Below are 13,396 nucleotides of genomic sequence, written 5' to 3'. Positions count from 1 at the left end.
AAAAAAAAAATCTTAAAAAAAAACAAAACACACTTGGGATGGTAGAGATTTTGATAAACAAGATTAAAGAGAAAACAAAAAAACTCAAAAGCTACAAAGAAGTTGAAGATGGGACCACATAAAAAGTTTAAACTTCTGTATGAATAAAAATACCACAATGAAATTTAAAGACAACTGAGGGCTTCCCTGGTGGTGCTGTGGTTGAGAATCTGCCTGCTAATGCAGGGGACACGGGTTCGAGCTCTGGTCTGGGAAGATCCCACATGCCGCGGAGCAACTAGTCCCGTGAGCCGCAACTACTGAGCCTGCGCGTCTGGAGCCTGTGCTCCGCAACAAGAGAGGCCACGAAAGTGAGAGGCCTGCGCACCGCGATGAGGAGTGGCTCCCGCTTGCCGCAGCTAGAGGAAGCCCTCGCACGGAAACGAAGACCCAACACAGCCAAAAAAATTAATTAATTAATTAATTAATTAATAATAATTAAAAAAAAAAAGACAACTGAGAAACTAGGAGAAAATATCTGTAATACATATAACAAAGGATTAACTACTGTGATATCTAAAGAATTCCTGCTAACCAATAAGAAAAAGAGACTACACTGAAGGGAAAAAATGGGCAAAGGCATGAACAGGCAATATCCAAAAGGAATACGAATGCCCATTAAACATATGTCTGTACAAAAATTAGGTTACAGACTCATCTAACACCTGATAAGCTACATTCTAGATGATTAAGAAATTAATTTTTTCAAAACTAAGAGAAATTATAAATTCATCTGATATCAGAATGAGAAATGCCCTTCTAAACTTAAACCTATGAGAAAAAATTACAAAGAAAAGTAATTAAATTTTATATACTTTAAAAAACCCCATAGTATTGCAAAAATTAATGAAATAGAACTAAACTGGCAAAAACATTAACAAATATAATAAAATATTCATATCCTTTAAGTATATAAAGCATTTGTCTAAATCAATATAAAAATTCTAAGATCTATATAGGCAAGACTGGAGAAGAAAGGCAAAGAGTTAATAAAATGTGAAAACCATTAAACCTTACTTATACCTTGGGGGGAAATGCAAGTCAAAACAATGAGATGACATTTTTCATACATGAAACTGATAAAGGTCTAAAAAATGAGAATGCCCAATACTGGCAGGGGTACAGGGCACTTGACATTCTCTTACATTACTGGTGGAATTTTTAATGACATAAGAAAATAGTTGTGACATGTTAGATGAGGAAAAAAGATATAAAATACGTACAGTATGATCCCAACCATATTTTAAAATAAGAGCTAAGTTTTATGAGCACTTACTTCTGTGCCTAGCACTGTGCTAAGACCATTTACAGGTATTGGTGCATTGGTGCACTTCATACAATAATCCTGAGTTAGACGCTATTATTATCCTCATTTTATGGAGGAGGAAACTGCGACAAGATCAAGTTATGGAACCAAGGTTTCAACCCAGTTACACTTGCTCTAGAATCTGTGATCGTTAACTATTAGCACAGCGCAGAGGAGGAAATAAATCAAACTCCTAAGACAAAGTGATGTTGAATATACTCCACTTAATTCCTATTTTGTCATGGATTTTCCATTATTTTACTTCTCAAACACAGCGATGGTTTTTAAAAGGTCAATAATCACACAACAGTGACAACAGCATCCTTGAAATGCTCCTAAGTTACAGGTGCTAACAACAAAAGAAACTTTATAGATCATAATCCAGGGGATTTAAAAATGTTGTTTAGCAAAAGAACTTTTTTGTAAATGAAAATTTAAATGGATCTATGATATGAGAAACAGATTAAAGCAGTACTGCATTGTATGAGTGTATTTGAAAAGCTCAAATTTATAACATTTACAATGAAGCTCTTCTGGTGAATACAAACTTCAAATTATGAATGATTAGGGCAGTTGAATTTGTTTTGTTTGATTGCCCAGTATCAAGAAAAACCTGATTCACAGAGAGTAGCAGCTGCAAATAAGAGTTTTTGTGATTCTTTAAAAAACAGCAAAAAAAAAACAAAAAACAAAAAACAAAACAGCACATAGGGCTTCCCTGGTGGCGCAGTGGTTGAGAATCTGCCTGCCAATGCAGGGGACACGGGTTCGAGCCCTGGTCTGGGAAGATCCCACATGCCGCGGAGCAGCTGGGCCCGTGAGCCACAATTACTGAGCTTGCGCATCTGGAGCCTGTGCTCCGCAACAAGAGAGGCCGCGATAGTGAGAGGCCCGCGCACCGCGATGAAGAGTGGCCCCCGCTTGCCACAACTAGAGAAAGCCCTCGTGCAGAAACGAAGACCCAACACAGCCATAAATAAATAAATTAATTAATTAATTAATTAATTAAAAAAAAAAAAAGCACATAAATGCTATCTGAGGATTTTATTACACCTGTCCGGAAGTCCAAGCAGAACATTTCTAAGTTAAATCTCTAATAATATTAGGAATGAGAATACTTGGTAACCACAAATATTTTGGTAAAAAATAAAAATCTTAAAATATATACTAATCATGACATCAAGACATTATACATAAGGCAGTCACATGTTATTGCACAATGCAATAAGAGTTGTCTACAGGAGCAAACTTGCTCATGTAATTTTACATAAGCAAATAAGGACTGGTCTGAATTTTTAAAAGACCAGTATAAAGCTACAATCTTTCCAATCAATAAAAATTTTAAAAATTCACGTATATGCACAAAGAAAGCAATAAACACTATTATAAGTATTGTTATCTGGCTGTTGGCATTATGGGTAATTTCATTTTTTCTTTTTGCTTATTTCCCCTCTAACACCCTAAATACACTCTTTTTTTTTTTTACTCTTTTACTTTTATTTTAAAAATAGTTATAAATCACAGGAATTTGCAAAAAAATGTACAGGAAGGTCCTGAGGACCCTTCACCTAACTTCCTTCAATGGTAATATCCTACATAACTCTAGTGTAAGATCATAACCAGGAAACTGACCTTGGTACAGAGTTTACGCATATTTCACCACTTCTACATTCGTGTGTGTGTATGTGTGTTCTCTGCAATTTTATCACATTTGACATTTGTAGCTTCGAGTAACCACATTTGAGATATAGAACTGTTCCCTCCCCACAAAGCTCTCTCATGCTGCCTCCTTAACCACCCTTTCCCCCATTCCTAACTCCCAGCAACAACTAAGGTATTCTCCATCTCTATAATTTTGTTATTTCAATAATGTTATATAATGCAATCATATAGACTGTAACCTTTTAAGACTGATTATTTTTTTTACCTAGATAACCCAGCAGTACAAATCAGCAGTTTCTAATGTAAAATTTAGCATGAGATACATCTGAGTGTATATAAATGTTTATAATGTTTTAAAGTTTACAGTGTTAAAAATGTGACTCAAATGCTTATGAAATCCCTGTTGTATCACCACAGAACTAGGATTCTGGGGAATTAATTTTTAAAATTGATAATCTGATACAAGTCTAGTGCAATCTAGTACAAACACAGTACAGAAGAGAAGCCCAAGGCACAGTGCTTGTTAAGTTTTATCTATGTTTACAAGAACACGTGGCTTACAAGAATGCCTGGTTTTGCATTTTTCTGGCCAAGCTCTAGATTCCAGTCCTTCCCTAACCCAGGTAAATCTGTATTACATTCAAATATGACCATTTGCTATTCCCCTCAAAATGGTCACCGTTTTCTGCCTTTCCTCACGTTGTTTCCTAGAATCCTTCCAAATCATCAAGGAAATGAATCCCTCTTAAATTCCTGGTTCTGGTGATTTAACCCCACCACACCCCAGGCCCAATTCTTCTGTCTCTATATGCAGTAGGTCCTTATGACTCAACACCTCTCTCAGGAAGGACTACCCCACCCCAGTACAAATTCATACTAACATTTTCCCCACCCCTCTACACCTCCAGGTACCTAGATCCACTTTATCTTTCTTCCCTCGGCTATTCTGTTAGGTCTTCCTGATAGCTCACCCCACTGTATACCTGTTCACTCACTAGGTGTGACAAATGCCTTATCTTCACAAGTTTAGACTTTGAAGGCAAACACTCCAAGGATTTACTTCTTGAATACCGTGCCTTCAGAGTAATGTCCTTGCTTTTCCAAAAAGATTGCTCCCAATAAGTAAAAGCTAAAACACAAACATACAGATGCAAAAAAAAAGCATAGATGTTTGCATATTTTTAAAAATTTGGCTGATATGGGTATCATTATATCAAAATCAGATCAAATGGAATTTAAAGTAGTGGTAAAGAGCCAGACTGCCTGGGTTAAAATGTGGCCTCTGCCACTGTACTATCTAAATCAAGTTTCATTTACATTCTGTGTGCCTCAATTTTCTCATCTGTAAAATGGTGATAAAAGTGCCTCACAGGACAGCTGTGAGAATTAAATAAACTGCATTTAGAACACTGCCTAGTACACAGTAAACATTATCCAAGTATTAACAATTATCTCTAATGCATGGCAATCCAGGTTCACCTCTTTGTGATATCCCTCTATTCCCCTTACATTCTTTGAAGTCCATACCGCTTCTGAAATTTCCATACCAAGAAACAATGGTCACATGAGAACCTGTATTTTATTGATTAAATTCATCTTGGTCAAAACTAACCAGTAGAACAAATTGTTTTTTACATAATGGTACCAGTTATTAACATTCACCAAATATGAATGTAAGCACTTAAAAGTATGGTGGTGATGGAAAGAATGCTAGCAAAGAGTAAAGTACAGATCAGAACATAGAATATGGTAGTTTTATGTGTAAAAAATGGGGAGACTAATATGGTCATATTTATGCTTGTATATGCATAAAATGGCTCTGTAAAGTTTCATGTCTGCTTAAGGAAAGGGAGAACTACAAGTCTGGGGGCAGGGTTATGAAGGGGGCGGTTCACTATATATGCTTTAGTATCTTTCAAACTTGAAGCAGTGAATATATTACCTATATAAGAATTTAATTTTAAAAATGGAGGCGGGTGGGGGGGTGGTCCCTCTAAACAAGTACTCTGGAAGCCAGGCTTCTAGTCCCAATCTGCCACTAACTGTGTTACCTTGCACAAGTCATTTAACCTCTGAGTCTCGCTGAACTAAGCAAGGGGCAGCACAGATTCCTAGGTTCTATTCTAATTCTAAAAATGTATCTCAAAGAGGGGGGTAGTAAACAGATGGTACTATTTTTAAGACATGAGAGGGGTACTAGTCCAACATTTTGCGAAATAAGGCAACTTTTTGAGGACATGAATTGCCAAGCCTCTTCATTTCAAAATCATTTTTTTCTTACATAAAAGCTCTTCTTAGAAGGGGTCTAATGCAACGTATAGGAAATACCTATAAAGAATATTCTACACATTATTTTGTGTCTCTTGCCACACTTTTGGAGTTGTTTTAAATGGATTTTAAGTCTTTATACTATGCCATGGAGTGAGCAATAAAGTACTCTAAAACAATTTACATTTAAAATACATAAATGACTACACCTAAGACAAGTAACTTGTACTACTTAAAGGCGTTTATGATCAGACACTGCAAAAAAATAATCATACCACCTCCAGTCAATAACAGCCATAACTAATGGAGTACATACTTTATTTCAAGTATCATCCATTTATTTATTCCATGTATCCTCTTTAATCGTACCCATTCATCTGGCAAAGTCGGTTTTAATATCCCCATTTAACCGAGAAGCAACTGTAGCTCCATGAAGATGAGTGACTAGCTCGAGGCCAGCTAACAAGTGGACAAGCTAGGAATCCACCCAGAGCCTTTGGATCTGAACTTAGTGCACTGGACAGGGATTAGCAGGCAGGCTGGTGCAGACTTGCAACAAAGTTTTTAGTAATTTAAATAAAAATGAGGAAAAATAAGAAGTAAACTTTTTAATAAAGCTAAGTGATTCAATTTAAAGATCTTTCATACTGAGCTTCAGTTCTTTCTAATTATTTGAGTTAAAATATCCTTATTTACAATGAAATGACAGTGACAGTAGACAGTGGTACGGGTTACTGTTGCTGTTTTTATTGACTATAGCCAACAGGACAAACTGGCACCTCTAGTGCAGCCTCCCAATTTGGGGGGGAAATACTTCTTTTGAAATCCAAAAATCTGGAAACTACTTCCTTAGACAATGATGCCTCCCAAAATAATAGAGGACTTACACACACACACACACACACACAGCCCTCAAGATTCTCGTATTAATCTCTACTTTATTTGGATTAGAACTCTTAAGGATTAAGAAATGAGAATAAAGTGAGTTTCAGCAATCCAAAATCACATGAGTTAATGTTGGATTCTGGCAAAGAACTTTCCTCAGGATTTCCTTGGTTAATTTTTCTCATCCTTTATCTTTAATTCTACTCAAACCTGGGCTCAAACTTTCTGTTCCTAAAATAGTCACACTTATGGACTTCCCTGGCGGTCCAGCGGTTAAGACTCCACGCTTCCAATGCAGGGGGCGCGAGTTCGATCCCTGGTCAGGAAACTAAGATCTCACATGCCCCTGTGGCATGGCCAAAAATAATAAAATAATAATAATAATAATAATAAATTTTTTAATAAATAAAATAGTCACATTTTTTACTACTACTGCTAACTAGCAATCAATACTTAAGTCAAATAAAAAGAACTACTACTTGAGGTCTCCAATAATCTGCTTTTATTTAAAGCCTTTTTCACTTCGACAAAATGAAAACTTTTAATTATGTTTAGTCTACCTACTTCCAAAAGAAAACTGATCTATAAATCAGACTCAAGCCACTTTAATTTCCAAATTTCTGTGTCTCCATCATATATATATAATATATATAGTTTATATATATATATATAGTGTATATATGTATTGATATATATGGTTTGGAAGTAGTTTATAAACAGGTTGGTCAAACTGTCTAAATTTCTTGAATTTTATTGCGTACACAGCAAATAAGCTATTTATTCCTCTTATTAGCATGTCTTATTTCTTACCTATCTTCCTTTAGTGAGCATCAAATTTAAAATATTCTATGTACACAGCTACACAATTAAACACTAGTGTCAGTCACAACATATTAAGTTCACATTTAAAACTATAAAGAGATCCAGATATTTTTAGTCTTACACATATACTTTACATATAATCTCACTTGATGTTATTTATATTATCTTATGGTGCTTTATTAAACAGAAATCAGAGCACAAAAACCTGGACCTTGCAGGACACATAACTGAAAATATTTATAATCTATACTTATTACATGGTTCAAAAACACTCTTTTTTAAAGGAAAGCCAATTTTAAGAACTTAAACATACAGTCTGGATAACATAAAGCACTCTTTCCAAGTCCAAATGTTAAAAGGTCTAGTTAAATTTATGATAGAATACAGTGTTTCCAAAAGCTAGAAGTGGCAATAATTCTGCTTAAATTCCATATTAATCTAATATCAAAAGTTATTTTTATTCCTTTTTTCAAATACCTGAAATATACTGCTGCTTAGTCTTTTCATTATATATTTAGTTAGCTAACTTTGGGTGCAAGGTACTTTAAGTATAAAAGTCCTTTCCAATGGATAGTGAAAATAATATAAAAATGTTTGTATAAAATACACTCAGTGATTCTCAAAGGATATCTGAGAGTCTGTTAGGTCTATTAACTTGGTTCAAAATACCCAACAACAAATGTGAGGTTTTGTCACATTGACATATTTTAACTGTTAACTGGTATCTACATTTTAAACACATCATGTCTAATGTAGCAATAATGATGACTATTTTCCCACTAAAAAGCTACAGGATTTTGGTTTAAGGGCAAATGAGAAAGAGTACGTGGCTCACCAAGAAGGCGGTCTAAGTGGAAAAGATCAGCAGCCTGAAATTTGCAAAGAGTAACAAGACAAACTCCAGTGCTAGGTCGTTCATGTAATCACCAATATGTAGGTCAAAATAAACTAGTGAGCTATACATTACTGTCTACCTAGTAATTTACAGATCAATATGAGAGGAAGAAACTGCTCAAATGTGACTACTGTTAACAAACTCAAAATATTAGGCATAGTATGCCTCTATTAAAATTATAACCTATCAATTGTGAAATAATTGAAATAATTTCTTTCACTGTTGCTACTTTTAAAAAATGAACCTTCCTCAATTAAAAAAAAAAAAAGAGCAGCCACTTTTAAGATGTAAATTCCTCTTTTTTTCAAAGTAACGTGCCCAGAAAAATCTAATGCAGAAAATAAAGTGTAACAGATAAATCGACTACAACATTTTAAAAAACCTAAAAGTATCAGTAAAACAAACCAATCCCTCCAGTTTAGCAATGCGCGTATTTTTAAGCTTCGGTGGGTATTCCATTATAATAACCAACAACATTGAAAAGGCACCCTAATGCCCCAAACATCATCATTACACATGACATACTCGTATTTTACTCAAATTATGCTTAGACCAGATCCAAACTCAGGCCATTCCCCCCTCGCGGGCACACTGAAATATACGAGGGGGAATCCAAGAAATCAGATATGTTAAGTGCAGGTATCTCCTTCCAGAGCAGGGTCAAATTCTTGTTTGCCCGCAAATGTCACTCTCTCAAGAAGTCTGCAAATTCTCATTAGCGCTACAGAGTACAAAGAGGCCTGACCACGGAAACACCTGTCCTAGCACCGGGAAGACAGTGGGAAATGCAAACCCCGAGCCCACGCCGGCCGTACAGCCTTGGGCAGCAGCAGCGACCCCAGACGAGGGGTGGACACTGACCTCATGGCTCCCTCGGGCAGGCTCCCACACCCCCGACTCGCCTCCCCGGGCGAGAACCACGAAATCTGTCAAGCCGGCCGGGACCCACCCTCCGCGAACCCCGCTCGCTCCCTCCCAGCCCGGCCCCAGCCTGCCCAACTGCCCCCGGTCCGCTCCGGCCTCGCGGCTGCACTCTGCCACCTCATCCCTCCTTGCCGGTCTCGCGGCCCCGCCACCTCAGCCTCGGCGGCCTGCACTCGGGCCGCCCCACCCCGGCCGCCGCCCCCCGGCCGAGGCTCCCGGCCAGGCTCACGGCGCCGTCGGTCCCTTCGCGGCCCGATCCCCGCCGCCCCCCAGGCCCGAGCTCCCGCCGCGCGCTCCCCACCCCCAGCCTCCGCCCTCGCCCCGCTCGGCCGCTCCCGGCCCGCTCCCCCTAGCCGGGCTACCTGGAGGCAAGGGCGGCAGAGCACTTCACCCAGGGCCCCAGGTCGCAGAGGGCCCGGTGCTCGGGGTCCCGCTCCTTCTCCCGCTCCACGTGGTAGGCGTAGATGGAGAGCAGGATCCCGGCGGCGCACACTGCATACCGGGCCACCCGCTCCCAACGCGGCACCGACACTCTCAGCAGGACGGGCGCCGCCATCTTCCCCCCTCCGCCGCCGCCGCCTCCTTCGCCGCCGCCGCCGCCTCCCTCCGCCTCCACCTCAGCCGCCGCCGCCCGTCGGGGCCCGACCCAGCCGCCGCCGCTACCGTTACCGCCTCCGCCGCCGCCGCCACCGCCGCCGCCGCCGCCGCGCCCCATTGGCTCGACCGCCTCCTCCGGGCCCCGCCCCCACAGGCGCGCGGCCCAACCGCCCCAAAAGGAGAGATCCTGGCGGGGCGGGGAAGGCGCGCGCGGGCGCGGTGTGGGGGACGGAGCGCGCAACCGGCCGGGAGGCCGGCCGGGGGGCGGAGCCAGAGGTAGTGCGGCGCGCTCAGCGGGCGGGGCCGAAGGAGGGGCGGGGCCAGGGGAAGGGAAGGGCGGGGCTCTGGGAGGGGAGGGGAAGGGTGGCGCGGGAGGGGAGGGCTGGCGCGGGCGGGCCCTAGGGTACCCGGTGCAAGGAATAAATTTCAAAGATACCAACATGTGTGACTGGATAAGCCCTTGGCACCACCTCCTGGGGGTGGTAATCAATTGCCATACTTTCTGCCTTTTTTTTTGTCATTATCACTTGATATTTTCTGACCCAATCCAAATTAGCCTTGGCTATTTCCCAGAGCTCCAGAGCCAAGCTCCAGAGCGACGTTTACATTACCTGATCTTCCCCATCACCACCTCCACGCACTTCGTGTTCAACAAGTGCAAACTTAACTATTTTTGAAACATTATTTCTGAATGCCTTGCTTCCCTGTAAGCTGAATTTGAGATGGCTTAACATAATTCGTGTAATATAGTAAAGTATAAAAATGAACTAAAAAATCAGGACGAAGAAAAAGACAAATCAAAATAAAAGACCAGGGGCTTCCCGGGTGGCGCAGTGGTTGGAAATCCGCCTGCCAATGCAGGGGACATGGGTTTGAGCCCTGGTCCGCGAAGATCCCACATGCCACGGAGCAACCAAGCCCGTGCGCCACAACTACTGACCCTGCGCTCTAGAACCCGCGAGCCACAACTACTGAGCCCACGTGCCACAACTACTGAAGCCCGCACGCCTGGAGCCCATGTTCCGCAACAAGAGAAGCCACCCCAATGAGAAGTCCGCGCACCGCAACGAAGAGTAGCCCTGGCTCGCCACAACTAGAGAAAGCCCACCCGCAGCAACGAAGACCCAACGCAGCCAAAAATAAAAATAAATAAATTTATTTAAAAAAAAAAATAAAGACCAGGAGTAAGAACACAGACAAGGGACTTTGCTGGTGGCACAGCGGTTAAGAATCCGCCTGCCACTGCAGGGAACACGGGTTCGATCCCTAGTCTGGGAAGATCCCGCATGCAGCAGAGCAACTAAGCCCATGCGCCACAACTATTGAGCCTGTGCTCTAGAGCACACGAGCCACAACTACTGAAGCCTGCGTGCCTAGAGCCGGTGCTCCACAACAAGGGAAGCCACAGCAGTGAGAAGCCTGCGCACCGCAACGAGGAGTAGCCCCCACTCACCGCAACTAGAGAAAGCCCACGCGCAGCAACGAAGACCCAACGCAGCCAAAAATGAATGAATAAATAAATAAATAAAATGCCTTAATGGCTCAGGCTGATTAAAAAAAAAAAAAGAATCCGTCTTGCAAAAAAAGAATCCTTCTTGCAATGCAGGGGACTTTGGTTCATCCCCAGTGGGGGAACTAAGATGCCACATGCGGTGGGGCAACTAAGCCCTCACACCACAACTACTGAGCCCGCGCTCCTCAACTACAGAGTGCAAGCGCTCTGGAGCCCACACACCACAACCAGAGAAGCCCGCATGCCACAACTAGAGAGAAGCCTGCGCACACACTGCAATGAAGCGAAGAGCCCACCCTCCACAGCAAAAGATTCCGCGTGCTGCAACTAAGACCCGACGCAGCAAAAAATAAATAAATTAATAAATTATCAGCTCTGTGCTTTGTGACCACCTAGAGGGGTGGGATAGGGAGGGTGGGAGGGAAGGAAATGCAAGAGGGAAGAGATATGGGAACATATGTATATGTATAACTGATTCACTTTGTTATAAAGCAGAAACTAACACACCATTGTAAAGCAATTATACTCCAATAAAGATGTTAAAAATAAATTAATTAATTAATTAATTCATTTTTAAAAAAAGAACACAGACAAGCAGGCCATAGAGTATCACATAATTATTAAAACCGAGCCATAAATTTGGCTCTGAGCTTCCTGGTGGCCAAAACTAAAAGAAAAATACATGTATGTTATTCTCACTGTCTCTAAGAAGAAACACACTGTTCTTGGAGATTGCTAGATTTTTCCTGGTTGCCACTGGCCAAGAGATTTCAATTTTATATAGTGATTTTGAGTAATTGATGTCCTATTAGTTATGTACTGTTGGGTAACAAATTACCCCAAACTTGCAGCTTAAAACAACAACAGCAAAAATCTCTTATTTTCTCATAGTTTCTGTGGGTCAGGAATCTGGGTGTTATTTAGCTGGGTCCCCTGGATCAGGGTCTCTCACAAGGATGCAGTCAAGATGTTGGCTGGGGCTGCAGGCATCTCAAGGCTGGAGAATCCTCTTTCAAGCTCACTCACAGGGCAGTTGGCAGGCCTCACGTCCTCTCCGGACCACCTCTCAGTTCCTGGCCACTTGTACCTCTCCATAAGAAGCTGCTAGCTTCCCTTAAAGCAAGGAATAAGGCAGAGTGAGGGAAATGGAAGTCACAGTCTTTTTTGTAACCTAATCTCAGAAGAAACAGCCCATCACTTTTACATATTCTGTTACTTAGAAGCTAGTCCACCAACCTAAGTGTCCATGGATAGATGAATGGATAAAGGAAATGTGGTATGTACCCACAATGGAATATTATTCAGCCACAAAAAAAGAAGGAAATCCTACCATTTGAGACAACAAGGACAAATCTTGAGGGCATTATGATAAGTGAAATAAATCAGACAGAGAAAGACAAATACAGTTGACCCTTGAACAAGGCAGGGGTTAGGGGCACCAGCCCCCCTGTGCAGTCAAAAATCCAAATATAACTTTAGAGTCAGCCCTCCATATCCAAGGTTTCACAGCCACAGATTCAACCAAGGATCATGTATTACTGTCTTATGTGTGTATTGAAAAAAATCCACATATAAGTGGACCTGTGCAGTTCAAGCCTGTGTTGTTCAAGGGTCAAGTGTACTATACAATCTCACTTGTGGAATCTAAAAAAGCTGAAATCATAGAAACAGAATTGATTGGTAGTTGGCAGGGGCTGGCAGGTGGGGGAAACGGAGAGATGTTGGTCAAAGGGCACAAACTTCTAATTATAAGATAAATAAATTCTGGAGATCTAATGTACAGTATGGTGTCTATAGTTAATAATATTGTATATGTGAAAGTTGCTAAGAGAGTTGCTAAATCTTACATGTTCTCATTCCCTCCCTCCAGGCCAAAAAAAAAAAAAAAACGGTAATTATGTGAGGTGATGGATGTGTTAACTGATCTTATTGTGGTAATCATTTCACTACATATGTATATCGAACCATGCTGTACATCTTAAACTTTCACAATGTTATACGTCAATTATATCTCAATAAAACTGGAGGAGAAAAAGAAGCAAGTCCCTAGGTCCAGTCTACACTGAAAGGGAGGGGATTACACAAAGGCATGAATACCAGAAGGGGAATCACTGGGATCATCTTTTTTTTTTTTAATAAATTTTTTTTTTTTTTTATGGTTGCTTTGGGCCTTCATTCCTAGTTGTGGCGAGCGGGGGCTACTCTTCGTTGCAGGGCTTGGGCTTATTGCGGTGGCTTCTCTTGTTGTGGAGCACGGGTTCTAGGCACGTGGGCTTCAATAGTTGCAGCATGCAGGCTCAGTAATTGCAGCACGCGGGCCCTAGAGGGCACGGGCTTCAGTAGTTGTGGCTCGTGGGCTCTAGAGCACAGGCTCAGTAGTTGTGGCGCACGGGCTTAGTTGCTCCGCGGCATGTGGGATCTTCCTGGACCAGGGATCGCGTGTCTCCTGCATTGGCAGGTGGATTCTTAACCACTGCACCACCAG

At 41.5% G+C, this 13,396-nt stretch overlaps 1 protein-coding gene across 1 annotated transcript in view; it reads right to left on the bottom strand.

Moving 5' to 3' along the window:
* The window catches only part of VKORC1L1 (vitamin K epoxide reductase complex subunit 1 like 1), a 57,688-nt gene extending 48,203 nt beyond the window's left edge, over nucleotides 1–9,485 (bottom strand). Inside the window, exon 1 of the mRNA XM_036824372.1 lies at nucleotides 9,164–9,485. Within this exon, the coding sequence (XP_036680267.1) occupies nucleotides 9,164–9,357 (194 nt within the window). The 5' untranslated portion in view covers nucleotides 9,358–9,485. The remainder of the gene's footprint in view (nucleotides 1–9,163) is intronic.
* Nucleotides 9,486–13,396: the final 3,911 nt, after the last annotated feature.

This window comes from Balaenoptera musculus, chromosome 15 (assembly GCF_009873245.2).
Source record: "Balaenoptera musculus isolate JJ_BM4_2016_0621 chromosome 15, mBalMus1.pri.v3, whole genome shotgun sequence".
Taxonomy (NCBI): Eukaryota; Metazoa; Chordata; class Mammalia; order Artiodactyla; family Balaenopteridae; genus Balaenoptera; species Balaenoptera musculus.
The sequence above is the reverse complement of the archived record's forward strand: the minus strand, read 5'-3'. Positions and strand labels throughout refer to the sequence as shown.